Source organism: Mesoplodon densirostris, chromosome 17 (assembly GCF_025265405.1).
Source record: "Mesoplodon densirostris isolate mMesDen1 chromosome 17, mMesDen1 primary haplotype, whole genome shotgun sequence".
Lineage (NCBI taxonomy): Eukaryota > Metazoa > Chordata > Mammalia > Artiodactyla > Ziphiidae > Mesoplodon > Mesoplodon densirostris.
The window spans coordinates 16,393,368-16,410,224 of record NC_082677.1 but is presented as its reverse complement, the minus strand read 5'-3'; the positions used below and the strand labels follow the sequence as shown (position 1 = coordinate 16,410,224).

Here is a 16,857-nt window from a genome sequence, read left to right as displayed (position 1 = left end):
TCAGGAGACTTAAGTTCAGGCGCTCGCCAAGACCCTTCAAAGGGAAAAGGACAGTCTCTTCAACAAATGGTGTTGGAAATACTGGATGTCCACATGCAAAAGAATGAAGCTTACTTCATTCTACACCACATACCAAAATTAACTCAAAATGGATTAAAGACGTAAATGTAAGACATAAAACTAAAACTCCTGAAAGAAAATATAGAGGGAAAGCATCAATACATAGGATTTGGCAATGATTTCTTGGATATAACACTAAAAGCAAAGGCAGCAAAATAAAAAATAGATATATTGGAATACATCAAAAATTTAAACTTCTGTTAAAAGGACAATCAACGGAGTGAAAAGGCAGACCATGGAATGGGAAAAAAATCTGCAAATTGCACATGTGATAAGGGGTTAATATCCAGAATATTTAAAGAACTCCTACCAACAATGGAAAAAAATAACAATTAAAAAATAAGCAAAGGGCTTGAACAGACATTTCTCCAAAGCCAGTATACAAAAGTCCACCCAGCATATGAAGAGATGTACAATATAAATAATAACTAGGTAAATGCAAATAAACCAATGAGATATCACTTCAAATCCATTAAGATGGCTAATATTAGAAAAAAGGAAAATAGTGTTATCAAGGATGTGGAGAAATTGAAATTCTTGTGTATTATTGGTGGGAATATAAAATAGTGCAAACTTTATGGAGAACAATATGGCATTTCCTTAAATTTTTTTCAATAGAATTACCATACAATCTAGCAATTCCACTTCAGGGTATATATCCAAAAAACTGAAAGCAGGATCTCAAGAGACATTTACCCCATGTTCACAGCAGCAGTATTCACAACAGCTAAGAGATGGAAGCAACCAACGTGGCCATCAACAGATTAATGGGTAGGCAAAATGTGGTATATACAAAAAAATTTTTTAAATGTGGTATACACATACAATGGAATATTATTTAGCCATAAAAAGAAATGAAATCCCAACACATGCTACATGTATGAACCTTGAGGACATTATGCTAAGTAAAATAAGCCAGTCACAAAAAGACAAATACTGTATGATTCCATTTATAGGTGGCATCTCTAGAGTAGTCAAATTCATAGAAACAGAAAGTAGAATGGTGCCGTTCTTTGATTGCCAGGGGCTGGGGTTAGGGGGGAAACGAGGAGTTATTGTTTTGAAAGGACTTTCAGTTTTGAAAGATGAAAATGTTCTGGAAACTGGTTGCACAATAATGTGAATATACTTAACACTACTGAACTGTACACTTAAAAATGGTTAGGATGGTAAATTTGATGTTGTGTGTTTTTTACCACAATTTAAAAATTAGAAGAAAAAGTTCAGAGACTTAAAAAATGTCTCCAGTTCATATTCAGCACAGAATGTTCAAGTATAATAATCTACTTTCTTTTGAAAAGATACCTATAGGTCAATAAATACCAAACTATTGTTTACATATTTCTTGATAGCCTAAAGGAAACCAAAAACCCAAATGGGAATCAAGTTTTCATTACTTCACCTACCAACATTAAAAGAGAAGCCTTTATTATGTACTACCTGAGAACTAAATGGGTACTGCTGCTTTGGTAAAGGGAAAAAAGCAGTATTATTAGAAATCTACCTGAATTATCTGCTAAGTTCACAAATAGCTCTTTATGCTGAACAATAAAACTGGCTAATATTATTCTCCCTAAGATTCATTCAATTTGATGGTGTCTAAAAGCCACCATTTTTCAATGAGGTAAACACTTGGAATAGAAAACCCTCAAAAAATTAAACACATATTATACTTCCTTTTATGGTATTACTCAAGGATTGTCTTCACCAAAGGCATACAGTAGTAGGTCAGGTACCATTCTAAGTCCTAGAACAACTGAATCAGTACTAGTACATTCAGTAGTAGGAATGTGGAATCAGTCCAGTGACAAAAATGATGAACTGCAGGCAAGAGTAATATTTAGCAGCTAAACCTAACTGGAACCTAACTTAAAAAATAATAATAATAAACAATGTTGAAAACATTGACAGAAAATATAACAATTTGGAAAAGGATGAAAAATAAACCGATCTACACAGGCAACTTTAATCAGACCTCTAAAACTTTATACATGTCCAAAGTTTAGATATTAAGGCAGGTTCAAATTTTCAGTGGCTCTCAAAAGATCAGCATTATTTGAAGCTCTGGTGAATACATGTGGGAAAAAAAAATCTATCAAATTTGGCTGCAAGGATAAGCAATTTAATACGTTGTTACTATAATTTATAAAGAAAAGATTGACTACACATTGTTCCATGATTGTAGGAGTATCAGCAAATGGTACTGATTATCAAAATTAAATATTTATAAGGACTTCTATATGCAAGGAACTTGTTAGTGAGATATCCAAAGTGCTTGAGAAAACATTCACCAAGAATCATTTTTTTCTCAGCTACTTTAACCTTACTGATGCCCTGCAAGTTCTCTTAGTATCCTAGCTAATATCTCAAAGATGTTTTATTTGTAGGTATGCCAACTTATGCAATATAGATAGATATTAAAAATACTCTTGGAATTGATTATGGAAACCACATATGTGCATGTATGTGGGTGGTGGGAACATGTGTGGAAATATCTATATAAATATACAGATACATATATATATAAACCCCATTTAAGTGTTTAAGAAAAATTATTCAGAAACATATAAAGGTTTTTAGATGTTCTATAAAATCAATATGCCCTTTCATCTAGCTCACCTTTTCTCATTTCCTTCAACTACTGAGATTATATACAAGCATTTAGTACTGTGGGCTCCGAAGATCCTAATATAGAGCATGAAACGGGAAGTATTTACAAGAGAAACACTGAGGTTAGAGAACACTGGTACTCCACAAAAAATAGGCAGATAACCTTACGAAGAAAATACATGAACTATATTCAATATGAAATATCTGAGACATCCAAAATTCTTGATAATTTATCCTTTTTTTGAATACAAAATGTATATTTAAATCAGCAAGAAAAAATCTTATGATGAAAAATTTCTTCTGGGAAGATGTTTTCTTCTAATTAATCATGAGACTCATAATCATTAGACTCAATCATTGTCATTTTCATTTGGAAAATTGTGGCTTCCTTAGTTCTTTTAATGCTAGTATCATTTTCATGTGCTAATTCAGGATATTACTCCTTGCATCCTTGCTTATTCATCAAAATAACTGAAAGGCATAATCTCTCCCCCCTGTTGAATTAATAAATCTTAACATACAAAAACATGCTATCTCCAGGCTCTTCTCTTGGTCAAAGTGGTAAGAGCACAACAGGACCACCTTCAACCTCAAACTTTCTGTGAGCTTTATAGACAAGAACTTAAGCATCCTCTGGTGGAAGATGGCAACTTGGAAAAGGAAAATACGGGTTTAAATTACAAACGTCCTCAGCCTCTCCACGACAATCAGTTTTTTCTAAGGAAACACCTAAGAAATATTTTTAATAGGAGGTAGAAGGTAAACGTGTCTAAATGCCTTTCCCACTTATGAAATGTGATGCAGAAGATCAGGAAATTAGTAGTTCTGCTATACACTGACAACCTGACAACCAAATAATAATAGTTAGTATATCCAATAATAAGGAAATAAGGATAACTGAATAATGGCAAGTTTCATATCTGTCTTCGAACTCAAAGTTTAGATCAAAACCTTAAGCAATAAGACTGCACAGCGCTACAGATAACAAAGGAAAATGAAAGGGAAATAAATCCATTAGTTTAAAGAAACAAACTAAGTTCATGGCAAATCTGCCCAACTTACTAAAAGCTGAAAAATAAAGCAGCATGAAAGGGGAAACAGAAAAAGATTAATGTGTGAGAAAATACATGAAGTGCAATTCCATAATTCCATAAAGATAGAAACAAAGTGACTCCAAGTTGCAACATATACTTTAAATGCAACAAAACTACATTCAACCATTTCCAAAGCCAAAGATGTTCAGGCACTGAAAAGTTAACCTTAAAAAGTAAAGCATAAACATTTCTAAAACAAGTGAACAATTCTGCTTCTTTCTATATAAAGAAACCAAAAGCTGTAGTTGTGGGAAGAATTTCCCTGAAATTTGTGAAACTCCTGAAAACTGTGGCTCATGGAACTTGGGGACAAGAACAAAATGTGTGCCTAAAAGTATCACTGTGGTAATAGTGCTTTGCACAACAACATAGGAACTGAACTCCTTGGATTTAATATTCCTTTGTTATGTGTAACATTACATATTCTTCAGTATCTTTTACTTCCCAGGCCATTTATCTCAAAGTGTTATAATGGACCACCTTGCATTATCCCATAATAAACCATCATGTGATTTAATGGTCTTGTCTCATCTTCAAAGAGATAACAGCAAGTGCAATAGAGGAACTGGGAGAGTTAAGTGAGAAAGGAAGAGTTCTTTCATATTTTCAAACAGCCTCTTTTCCAAGGGTTTGGAGTTTAAAAACAAAACTCTGGACCTGCCATTTAATTCAAGAATGGCTTCAGAATTCTTCCTGCATAGTGCCTTACTGGACACACCTCAAAAGCTGAGAAATCTTAATGTACTCAGCCAGTTAGTGCACTACAATGAAAACCTTCTTACCTTTCAGAGCTATACAATATGGTTAAATTAAACCCTGATACAACAAATAGAATAATTTCCTCTAACATTTTAAGACCACTAATCAACTAGTGTCTGTCAGTCATTGCAAGAGTTGCACAATTGCCTGTGGACAGACTACCAGAGAAACTGAGTGTGGTGAGGCAGGAGGTTTTCCCATTTATTTCCTGAGTGAACTTTAAGGGATTAAAACTAAATTTATGTCAACTTCATAGCAAAGAATTCAGATTCGAATTCTGAACACAAATACATTTTAAGAAAAAAAATGAGGGTTATAAAACCATATACAGTGTGGTCATTGTTTCACTTTTGTATTATGTGCATACTGGATTTTAATCTGAAATGTTTTACACTTGTATTTCACGTTATACAGTTTCGGGACTGGACTGTTTTTCCACAAAAAGAAAAATCAACTGTTTTTCCACCTTAATAGTCAACCTACCTGCCCATAGTTGTCTATGCCAGTTACTAATCTATTTAAATTTAATAAATCAAAAGCTGTCCTTAGGGATTGGCCAAGAGTCGTAAGTCCTTCAGCCTGAAGGTTTTTCAGTTCATTCATAAACGTTGCATGGTTTTCTTTCCATCCGGCCTGAAAAGAAAAACGTAAGAATTTTTTTTCATCTTTCAAAGCCATGTGCACACGGACGGCCGTTACAATCTGCCGTTCACCAAGGAGCTGCTTCACTTTGCTGCACGGTTTTGAGTAACGTGTCAATAACGCATCACTGCTGAGGAAACTCTCTTCCAAAGGAGGCCAAGAATAAACCTGCTGGCTCTACAGCTTTCGGTAGCTACCAACCTTCGTACTTTTTAACTTCCCCGGGAAGCGTACTCCCCAGCCTCATACCCAGAATTCGGGGATGCAAAGATACTGGTGGAAAGCAGAAGTGAGCGGGACTTGCGAAGTTCACCTAGCGCGCTGTCCCACCGGCCCGCGGCCCTCTCGGGGAGACTCCGCAGCCCCAGCCCCGCGGCCCCCCCACCCCCGCCCCGGCCTCGGGCCGGTTCCCCTTTAATGCAGACCCAGGCTCGGCGCTGCCGGGCCCGGCTGTCACTCGGGCTAACTTGAATAAATATCCCCCACAGTTCATTGCTGCCGCTCACGCCGCGGAGGGGAAATGTCGGCCATGTTGATCGCAGCGCCGCCGCCGCCGCCGCCGCCGCCGCCGCCGGGCCGGGCTGGGGAGGGGACGGCGGTGGCCCGGCGACTCCGCGCCGCGCCAGGACGCTCCGTAGCGGGGGAGGGGGTGGGAGCCCGCAGGGGAAAAGACCTCAGCGCCTGGAGCACAGCGGGTGGGGGAGGGGAGCATAATGAAGGGTGAATGGGGGGGCGGGGAGGGTGAGAGAGGAAGGAACAGGGAAGGGAAGGGAAGGGGGAGGGCGAGGGCTGTTACCTTGATAGCATAGGGCGGCTCTTCGAAAGTGACCAGCATATACCTGTCTCCTCTACTGGCAGGGTCCCGGGCACGGAGCTGCGGGAGAGCGGGTGGGGGACGGGAGGAGGAACAGGGCGGGCGAGAGGGAAGCACAGAGGCGAGGTTACCAGGCGGAGAAGGGGCGCCCAGCGGCCCCGCCGCCCCCCACAGTACCGCACATGCCGCAGCCGCCCCCCACACACAGATCGGCCCCCGCACACCGCCCGGGGCCGCAGCCCTGGCCCGGGCCGAGCCCGGCTTGCAGCGCCCGCCCGCCCGCCCGCCCGCGCGGTGGGGGAGGGGGTCCCCGAGCCCGGCAGCTCCCGCAGTCAGGTCCCCGACACCTCCGCCTCGCCACCCCCGGCCGCCCTCCCCCCACCCGTGCCGCCCGTGGGCCGCCGGACCGGGGTCGCCGCCCGGGCTCGGTCAGTCGGTACCTTCATGAAGGTCTCTACCGCGCCTTTGGCCGTGTCCAGGTAGGTGGTGCCCAGATGGCTGCGCTGGTTCATAGAGGCAGACGTGTCTATCAGGAACAGTAAGATGGGCATAGTGCTGGCCGGGGACACCGGGGCCCGAGGTGGTGGAGAAAGAGGAGATGGTAGAGGTGGAGGCGCCGGTGGCGGCGGCGGCGACCGCCGCTACGCGGGGCGGGGGAGCGCGGCCCCCGGGAGGAAAACACGGTCTGGGTCTTTCCTCCGGCTGCGGGGAGTTTCTCCCCCGATAGTTGAGAGGAAACTCCCCAGACCCAGTCCTCCCAGTCGTACCCCCGCCTCCGCCTCCTCCTGCCTGCCTGCCCGCTGGGGCGGGCGCCCGGCCGTCTGTCTGTCGGTCCGTCCCCCCCGCCTCGGGGGTCCCGTCCCCGCTCCCGGCCCCTGTGTGTGTCCCAGCGGGAGACGGGCCTGGCTCCCAACCCCACCCCCGGTGCAGGGAGTGGGGACCTGGGAGCTGGCGAAGAGGGGAGTGGGCTGAGGGGAGATTGGCCCTGGGGCTGTTGGGAGAAGTTTCAGGGACTCCCTCCGCACCCCGGCGGTGTCACCACTTTCTCAGCCCCTCTCGCTACTGAAGCGCTTTTCTCTCTCACACTCCGGTTTTAACTCGGGCAGGGGCTGCAGAGGCTCCGCCTCCTGACACGTCCTCTAGCCATGTGATGCACCGCCCCGCTAATCTACTGGCTGGTCCCTGGCCTCTTATTAGCATATTCAAACAGCTCAGGGGCGGGGGAAGCTTGGAGGCTGGCTCCGGGAACAGTTATGGAGCACGCGCGGAGGCGGAGCGCCGGGTGCGCGCGAGAGCGAGCGCGAGGGGCGAGCAGGCGGGCCGGCAGACGCGGAGGCGGGCTCCGGGAAGGGGCGGGGACAGCCCGCGGAAGGACGGCGGTATGGGGGCGGGGGCCGCGTCGGCGCGCGCAGGGCGGCCACGGCCGTGAGTCTGCGCGTGAGACCCGTCGGCCTCTCCTTGGCTGTTGGAGGTGATAGGGGTCGCAGAAACGGAAATGGAGGCAGGTCTCAGCTCCTGTTTCGAGGTCGCTGTAGCGAACCCCTTCCCCAATGGGCGAGCGAGGAGGGATGAGTAGAGTGATCCAACGCCCGGTTAGGAGTCGGGGCAGGCCGGCGGTCATCCTCCGGAGGAGGGCTCGGGGCCCGCGGTCGTCGGAGGAGGTTCCTTGGGCCTCGGAGGGCCGGCCCCAGCGCGGGCGGGCCCGGGGCGGGGGAAGGGAAGTGAGAGGTTGTTTATGACCAGGGACTAATCTCCTCCGCGAGTCACTCCGCTCCCGTAGGGGAGTGGGGACGAGGGGCTATCCTCGCCCGCACCCTCGTTTGGCCTTGGGCAGCGACCGAGGGTGAGGGCTGGACCTAGCCAGGAGCCCTCTCGTTGGAGGACCCACCAGAAAGGGAACAAACCCTTTTTTTTCCGAACTCAGCCCTAAAAGGGCAGCAGGGGAAGACTCAAATATCGATAAACAGTTTATTGCCCTTTTTATACTCGGGGAAAAATAATCCGTCCTACCCAAAGAAATAACCTCTCACAAGCCATGTTTACTTAGGGCCACAGCATATCAATCTCAGAGCTAAGAAGGACCTTAGAAAAGCAGCGTCCGTTTCTCTTGTTTTTAGATGAACAAACTGACTTGGCTTGCCCAGGTGACACATGGCATGGGTTCTCCATAACCCTGCCAGTTCTCTTTCCTTGCACCCTGCTGTCTCGGACTCGATCCAAATACTGCCTGAAGGCAGACGTTCTCGGATAAAACCAGCCCCAGTCATCAGGCTTGATGGCATGATGATTCCTCTCCTAAATTATGTCCGAGGAAAAGTTGCCTCAAATATACTAGTTGAAAACTTAGAGACATTGCCTAAAATACAAGTTGAATTAGGGACATACGACCCGTATAAAACTGTGATTTATAGGGCCTCTCCTATTAGCCTAGCATTTCGATTGTTTATCCTGAAATTCTTAATTATTTGCCTACTGGTCACTCAAAGAAGTTGTTCCTATTACCCTTAACACAGAACAGACATGTTTTGTGGCACCTTTTTTAAATTTTGAATTTTATAACTCGGATTTTTCCTAATATTTAAGACAACCTCTGAATTTTTGTTAATTTATAGTAGGGCTTTTCAGTAATATGGCGCTCTGTATGTGCCATAGAAGAGTAAAATACTTTTAAGAGTTGGACTACTAAAAGTGGAGTAGCGAGCTTACATCCAGTATTTGCTGAGGACCAGTGGAGTTAAAAAATGATTAAAATATTGTCCCTGGGGCTTCCCTGGTGGCGCAGTGGTTGAGAGTCCGCCTGCCGATGCAGGGGACACGGGTTCGTGCCCCGATCCCGGAAGATCCCACATGCCGCGGAGCGGCTGGGCCCGCGAGCCATGGCCGCGGAGCCTGTGTGTCCGGAGCCTGTGCTCCGCAATGGGAGAGGCCACAGCAGTGAGAGGCCCGCGTACAGCAAAAAAAAATAAAAATAAAAATAAAATATTGTCCCTGCCTTCAAAGAGTTTGTGGTTTTTCTAGAAGAATATTGCCTACATATTATTAGCTACTACAGAGTAGAAAGTGATTAGATACTAAATAATTCAGAAAAGAGAAAATTTTTATTTCCCTAGGGTAATGAAAGAACATTTTCCAGGGTCAGTAAGTTTAAGCGGTGCCTTAAAGCAATGTTTCTCAAACTGGGATCCTAGACCCTGGAGATAAGAATTAGAGTTCTTTGATACTTTAAATTTTTTGTTTTCATTTTAATGACAATATACAAATGGTTTTATTAGTTATAAAGACAAATTTTTTCTTTCAAAGTGATAATTTGCAACTGAAAGAGATTTTCCTAGAGTTGGTCTTCAGATTTCTCTATCAGTGCTTTCAAACTGTGCTCTGTGGACTCCTGCCTTTCAGAAAATGTATTTGCTAGAAACATAATTTCTTTTACGTTTCTCAGGTTTGAGAAACACTGCTTTAAAAGATCGGTAGGATTTGGGTATGTGGGTAAAGGAAAAGAAGCTGCTGGTGAAAACTCCTTCTAGACGTTGAAAATGTAGTAAAGAAAGGAAGTTAGCACAGCATTGCCAATGGCTTCCTGGGGAACAATCAAGTTCATCTAGGCTGGAGCACCAGGTACATGAAGAACAGTATAAGATCCAGAAAGGTAGGTCAGGTCTGGATGGTAGAGGGCCTTTATTCCAAGCTAAGACTTTTTTTCCATATAAATTGGAGCTTTTAGTTAGGGTGCTGAGTACAAAGCAGTGTTTGAAGGGAATCGAACTAGATGAGTGAGGTAGATGAACATGCATTAATAATGAACTTACCGGGCTTCCCTGGTGGCGCAGTGGTTGAGAGTCCACCTGCCGATGCAGGGGACACGGGTTCGTGCCCTGGTCCGGGAGGATCCCACATGCCGCGGAGCTGCTGGGCCCGTGAGCCATGGCCGCTGAGCCTGCACGTCTGGTGCCTGTGCTCTGCAACGGGAGAGTCCACAACAGTGAGAGGCCCACGTACCGAAAAAGATAAAAATAAATAAAAATTATGACCTTACCTATTGCCGTTACTTGAAATCATTTCCAACGGAGCCACCATGGTCTTTCTTCCCTGGATCCATGGAGTTGGCAGATTGTTGCACTAGGCTCATAAGTGGAGGTGTATGGTAGAGCCAGGATTAGATGCAAAGATCAGGAGAGCTGAGTGCAAGGAGCCAACCTGGAGCATATAACCAGAACCTATGCTTGTGGTGGCACCTGAGATCAAAGGCCAGGTTACCAGTTCAGAGGCCCAGAAGTGCTAGAAGGCAAGGCCCCAAGGCAGAACAGGAAAAAAATCAGGACATACATAAGCAGCAAATCAAGAGGCAGTCCAAAAGCACGAAGCATTGACGAGTGGTCCCTAGACAAAATTGTGAAATAGGCCAAGTTTATTCTTAGTGACTCTGGTTGGCAATTAAGCTATTAGTTGGTGATGGCTTAAATTAGTGGTTCTGGGCCAGGAGATGCACATCAGCATTATCAATAGAGCTTAAAAATAATAATGAATGTACCAAATCCCCAAACCCAGAGGAAAGTGATACAGTAGAATTGGGATGGGCCCTCCACCTCTCATTTTTTAAAAAGCTATTCAGGTGAATCTTAAATAATGCTGATTAAGAGCTATATGCTTAAAGTATAAGAATATGTGTCTAGCATCTAGTAATACTCAGTAAATAACTTTAAAAATTCACATACCCTTAGAGTTATTACATTTCTTAAAACTCCTAAAATAAATCTGCAAACTAAAAGGGAAAAAAACTATAAATGTGACACCAATATAGATAACAGTGGAGTTTCATCACATGCATATTTAAATTGCTTGAATTCAACTATGTTTGACAAAAAGGAAAAAGAGAAAACAAAATAATGCCAGAGACTCCCACTGTTCCCCTCAATGAGCTTTGGCCATGCAGGAAGCACAAGATGGGAAGCATGAATCTCTTCACTCAATCTCTGTGATTCTAGAATGTGATTCCAGAAGATTCTGGTTATATGCAGGCTTATTTTTCTAAAACATGGCCCCCAAATGCAAGCCAACTATTTCATCAGACTCAACTGAAGAAACAGTGAACTCTTGCAATGCTAGAGGGAAAACTAGTTGGAGTAGGGTGTGCTAAGCCCTGTGTTGTTGCAGTCTAAGGGATTAGAGAAGACTTTTCTGGGAGGACATTGGTGGGAAGAAGTATGTGGGAGAAAACATGCTCTTTGCTGCTGTTTTTAAAGGAATGCTGCCCAAATGCTATGGCTCCGATTTAAAAGGGAATGAATTAATTATACAAAACCCTCTGAAAGAATGGTGACTCTGGCTTAAACAATAGCCTAAATTGTTGAAATGGAGCTATTCTAACAATTAAGAACTGATGAATTATATTCATTTGTAGGAGCCAACCAGAGCCCTTTTAAATTATTTTAAACTAAGCAGGGTAACACGGTTTAAAAATAATTACATGCCAATGACTTGGCTTATGGTGTCTGGTTGTACCATCTGAAAAGAATAATCAGATGAACTTGGTGTGCCTCACACGTAACCTAACAAAGTTTCCTTTGGCTGTCTTACCATTCATTTCCTCAGCTTTCTGTTTTACTCTTTGAGATCACAATAGTCATGTTGAGAGGTCGAGAACATCAAAAAAAAAAATGAAGTAATAAGCATAAAAAATTAGATGTGAAATTATGCAGCAGAAAGTATTCAAGTAATATATATGGAAATTTAATTTTGGTCATCCTAATTTATAATATTATATAATACCAATTATATAATTATATAATGTCAATCCTCAGAAAAAAATGCTACTAGGGACTACTATTAACAAGAAATTAGACCTTTCCAACGAGCAACATTTCACAGTAATAGTTGAAGTCTTAGGCGATTCAAGATGAGTACTGAAAATGAACATATCCAAATTGAGAATTAGAACCAAAGTGGAACAGTTTCTCTATCAAAGGAGCATGAACATAGCCGTAATTATTTAAACAACTATTAATAGCCCACCTACTATGTGATAGGCACTATTGAAACCCTATCACTATGGTAAGCCCTAGAGAGTTTATAGTTTAATGGAAAGAAGACAGAAAAACAGTGAGAATACACTCATGATGTCAGCAGACCCCAGGCATGATACAACCAGACCTGTCTTAGAAGATTGTTTTGAAAATGCAAGATAAGATACCATATTTTATCAATTCTGAGACACCACGGATTCTAAGAAATGCCATTACTTTGGGGCACTGAAAGAAAAAAAAATGCTGCTAATTAAACTACAACATGGGAATTCCCTGGCGGTCCAGTGGTTAGGACTGGGTGCTTTCACTTCAGGGCCCCAGGTTCGATCCCTTCTTGGGGAACTAAGATCCCACAAGCCGAACGGTGCAACAAAAAAATTAAAAGGGGCTTCCCTGGTGGCGCAGTGGTTGAAAGTCTGCCTGCTAATGCAGGGGACACGGGTTCGAGCCCTGGTCTGGGAGGATCCCACATGCCGCGGAGCGGCTGGGCCTGTGGGCCACAACTACTGAGCCTGCGCATCTGGAGCCTGTGCTCCGCAACAGGAGAGGCCGTGATAGTGAGGGGCCCGCGCGCCGCGATGAGGAGTGGCCCCCGCTTGCCACAACTGGAGAAGCCCTCGCACAGAAACGAAGACCCAACACAGCAAAAATAAATTAATAAACTCCTACCAAAAAAAAAAAATTAAAAATAAAAGTAAATAAATTAAGACATATTGCTTTCTTATCAATTAGAATTTTCCCATACTGTACTGAATTCTACCAACCAGGAGCATTAGTGATACAACATGTTTTAAAAGAATACTCTACTATTGTCTTCAGAATTTTCTTCTAAACCATTGGCTTCCATTCCACAAGTTTTGATTCTGGTGCTTTCTTGATCCAACTAGAAGGTGTCAGTGAAAGGTTTCCAGGCCACAAACAGGATGTATGTCCTTTCTTTAAACAGTTAGTTGACTGAAATGTCTAAGGTTTGCAATTGCCTCATTGTGCCACCAAGAATAACCATGAAGTTTGTGCATGTACAGGCTGTGACAGCTACATCACAACAGCCTTCTGGTGACAGCATCATAAGGTGCAACGACTGAAAGATGAATTCCAGTTCTTCAGATGCTAAACAAGAAAGCAATGTACATGTTAAAATCAGTGAAATGCTGGGACTTCCCTGGTGGTCCAGTGGTTAAGACTCCGCGCTCCCAATGCAGGGGGCCTGGGTTCGATCCCTGGTCAAGGAGCTAGATCCCTCATGCCGCAACTAAGACTGGTGCAGCCAAATAAACAAACATTAGAAAAAAAAATCGGGGACATACTATTTAGTGCTTGTGGCTTTTAAGATAAGCATCATTAGAATATACAAAGAGCTCTGTGAGTACTGAGGCTACAGCAGCTAATCTCACCAAGTGACATTTGAGCAGACAGAAATCCATGGGGCTGGAACATGTGTGTGGAAGAGTGGCAGGAGTTGAGGCTGGACCACATCAAGGGTTTCATGTGTCCAAGCAAGAACTTTTGGATTTTATCTTTAGGTGATAGGAAGACAGAGTTTTGTGGTAAGGGAATAATATAATCAAAACCTTATTTTAGAAAGATAACTTCAGTAACAATTGGGAAGATGGATTAGAATGGGAATACAGTAAGCAAGGAAATTAGGTAATTTCTGCCTTAATTCAAGGAACAAATAGGAATCACTGTGGATGTGACAACAGGGACAGTAAGGTAAGGCAGGTGTTATAAAAGACATGGGGACTTCTCTGGTGGCGCGGTGGTTAAGAATCCACCTGCCAATGCAGGGGACACGGGTTCGAGCCCTGTTCTGGTAAGAGCCCACACGCCCAGAGCAACTAAGCCCATGTACCACAACTACTGAGCCCACGTGCCACAGCTACTGAAGCCCACTTGCCTAGAGCCTGTGCTCCGCAACAAGAGAAGCCACTGCAGTGAGAAACCCGCACACCGCAACAAAGAGTAGCCCCCACTAGCCGCCACCAGAGAAAGCCCGCACGCAGCAACGAAGACCCAACGCAGCCAAAAGTAAATAAATAAATTTTTAAAAGTAAAAATAAAATTTAAAAATAATCTATAGAAAAATAAATAAATAAAAGGCATGGAGGTGATATATTATTTATAGAAAAATAAATAAATAAAAGACATGGAGGTGATAGACTCCATGAATTGATAGGACTTGGTGAACTGAGGAGATGCAGGCAGAATCATGATATTGTGAGATTAAATCCATCTTGCATCATGTGAAGTGAATATCAAACTACTGGTAACTATAAATTCTAATTAAGAACCAATGGTGTTTATTCAGTCATTGGTTCAACAAATATTTATCGAATCTCTAGTATGTGCAGCAGCTAGAAATTTAGCAGTGAATAAAACAGGTTGGAAAATGCCTGTCCTTATGAAGTTTACATTCTAGTGGGGGAGGGAGGCAGTAAAGAAGATAAGCATATGGTATGTTCACTCTACGTGTGAAAGAGGAAGACTAAAGCAGGAAAGGTAACAGTGTTACAGAGGGGGAAGGGCTGCCGCTTTAGATAATAGAGAACAGGGAAGACATTGAGAACATGACATTTGAGTAGAGACCTGAAAGAAGTGAGAGGCAGAGCTGTGCAGATACCTAGGGGAAGACAGATTTTATCCATGTACTGAAAACATTTGTAGTTTGAAATGCTGATACATTTTAAAGTCTTATCTGTTGGTAAGTATCCTTGGATACTTAAGTATTTTTATAACAAGTAGTATTAATAATAACTATTTTTGGCTGATAATACATGTTCTTACTAATACCAGTATTGTTCTAATTAATAATAATAAGTATTCTTTGCTAATATACATGCTCCCTGACAGGCAGAATACCAATTATTCATTAAATATTATTGAGAGATTTATTTATCTTAAAGTCAACAGGTACAGTTTTAGATTCTGGGGGTTCAATGGGGAGGGATAAATTGGGAGACTGGGATTGACAAATACACACTACTATATAAAATAGATAACTAATAAGGACCTACTGTATAGCACAGGGAACTCTTCTCAGTACTCTGTAATGGCCTATATGGGAAAAGAATCTACAAAAGAGTGGATAGGGCTTTCCTGGTGGCGCAGTGGTTAAGAATCCGCCTGCCAATGCAAGGGACACAGGTTCAAGCCCTGGTCTGGGAAGATCCCACATGCCATGGAACAACCGAACCCGTGCCATACAACTACCGAGCCTATGCTCTGGAGCCCACGAGCCACAACTACTGAGCCTGCCTGCCACAACTACTGAAGTCCACACGCCTACAGCCCGTGCTCCACAACAAAAGAAGCCACCGCAATGAGAAGCCCCCACTCGCTGCAACTAGAGAAAGCCCGCACGCAGCAACAAAGACCCAATGGAGCCAAAAATAAATAAAATAAATTCATAAGAAAAACAATTATGTGGTGTTCATCTGAAATTCAAGTTTAACTGGGCATCCTGTATTTTTATTTGCTGAATCCGGCAATTCTATGCCCTCACTGAACCTACAACCTAACCTACAGGTGGCAGAGATTAGTAACTACAATTAGCATACAGTGCACATGCTGTATAACCTGGGAAGCCATAAAATAGAAGACACGGGGACTCTAAATGGGTGGAAGAAACCTGCCTGCCAACCAAGAACATCCATCCTTAAGAGCAAGAAACAAACTTGTCATATTTGCGCCATGTGTTTTGGATCCATTTGTCCCATGGTCTCTTTGTAACACCAGCCTAGCCTAACTACCTTAATGTGTCAGTCCTGAAATCTACTATCATGCCCAGGTTTACTCCAGAATCAGAAGTTTTCATGTAATGTACCAGCAACTAGAAAAATATGTAAATAATTTTTACCAACAGAGAGGTAAAAATGCTTGTACTGTAGTCATCATTCTCTCAGGTGCTGGTTTTAAAAACTGGGGTGCCCAGTGTTGGGTATGAACCCTTCACTCCTCAGGAGGAAGCTCTGGGTTTTGGGTTCCCTCCTGATTATAGGTCGCCATGCCAGGGGTGGGAATTACAGTGAGATTGTGTCTCAGCCTTTCTACCTGCTTCAATATGGTTTCCCTCTAGTTTGCCTCACGTGAAGGGGTTGCTCCGCCAGTTTTTAGGTTTTTGTTCAGAGGAAATTGTTCTCTATACAGCTGTAGATACATTGTGTCCATGGCAGGAAGTGAGTTCAAGGTCTTCCTAGGTAGCTGTCTTGAGCCAGAACCATAGTCATCATTCCGACATGGCTTTAAACCTGAGTATTTTCAAGGCAGTCATGAGGGACATCAGATCAATAAAAGAAAATTACATGATTGATGGTTTCACTAAGCAACTAACACTATACATTATTTCTGGCTATTAAAACATTTTAAAATATTTTTTCTTTCAAACAGTTATTAAATGTAGAGACAGGTATTGTAGGCTCTGAAAATTATAAATAAGACATGATTTCTGATTTCAGAAAGCATAGGGCCTAGTAGAGCAAATAAAGATACATAATACTAAGCACAGTCTAATCAGTGCCAAAAGATAAGTGCAAATAATATCCCTAATTGAAGTGAGAAATTCATTCAGACTAAAGAAGAATAGAATAAAGCACCTGAGTAAGGAAGTATTTTTCTTCAAAGCTTTACAATTTTCTAACTTTAAATTTTGTTTAAAAGAATTTGTCAAAAATTTACAAAATGCAAAAATAAGAGAGAAAACAAAATTCACTTTTAATCTCACTACACAGATATAGCCACTGAGAACATTTTAGTATATATTCCCTCCTTTATATTTTAAATAGAATTAGGGTCTTTTATA

The 16,857-nt window shown here is 42.8% G+C and overlaps 1 protein-coding gene across 2 annotated transcripts in view; it reads right to left on the bottom strand.

Moving 5' to 3' along the window:
• The window catches only part of INTS6 (integrator complex subunit 6), a 94,619-nt gene extending 87,506 nt beyond the window's left edge, over nt 1-7,113 (bottom strand). The window contains exons 1-3 of one of the 2 annotated variants that reach the window (XM_060079812.1): nt 6,480-7,113; nt 6,022-6,099; nt 5,067-5,216 (exon numbers count right to left, since the gene is read on the bottom strand). In XM_060079812.1, coding sequence (XP_059935795.1) covers nt 5,067-5,216; nt 6,022-6,099; nt 6,480-6,590 — 339 coding nt within the window. In that variant the 5' untranslated portion in view covers nt 6,591-7,113. Of the gene's footprint in view, nt 1-5,066; nt 5,217-5,650; nt 5,682-6,021; nt 6,100-6,479 lie in introns of those variants that run through there. The other variant, XM_060079813.1, reaches the window with a different exon arrangement.
• Between the last annotated feature and the right edge of the window lie 9,744 nt (nt 7,114-16,857).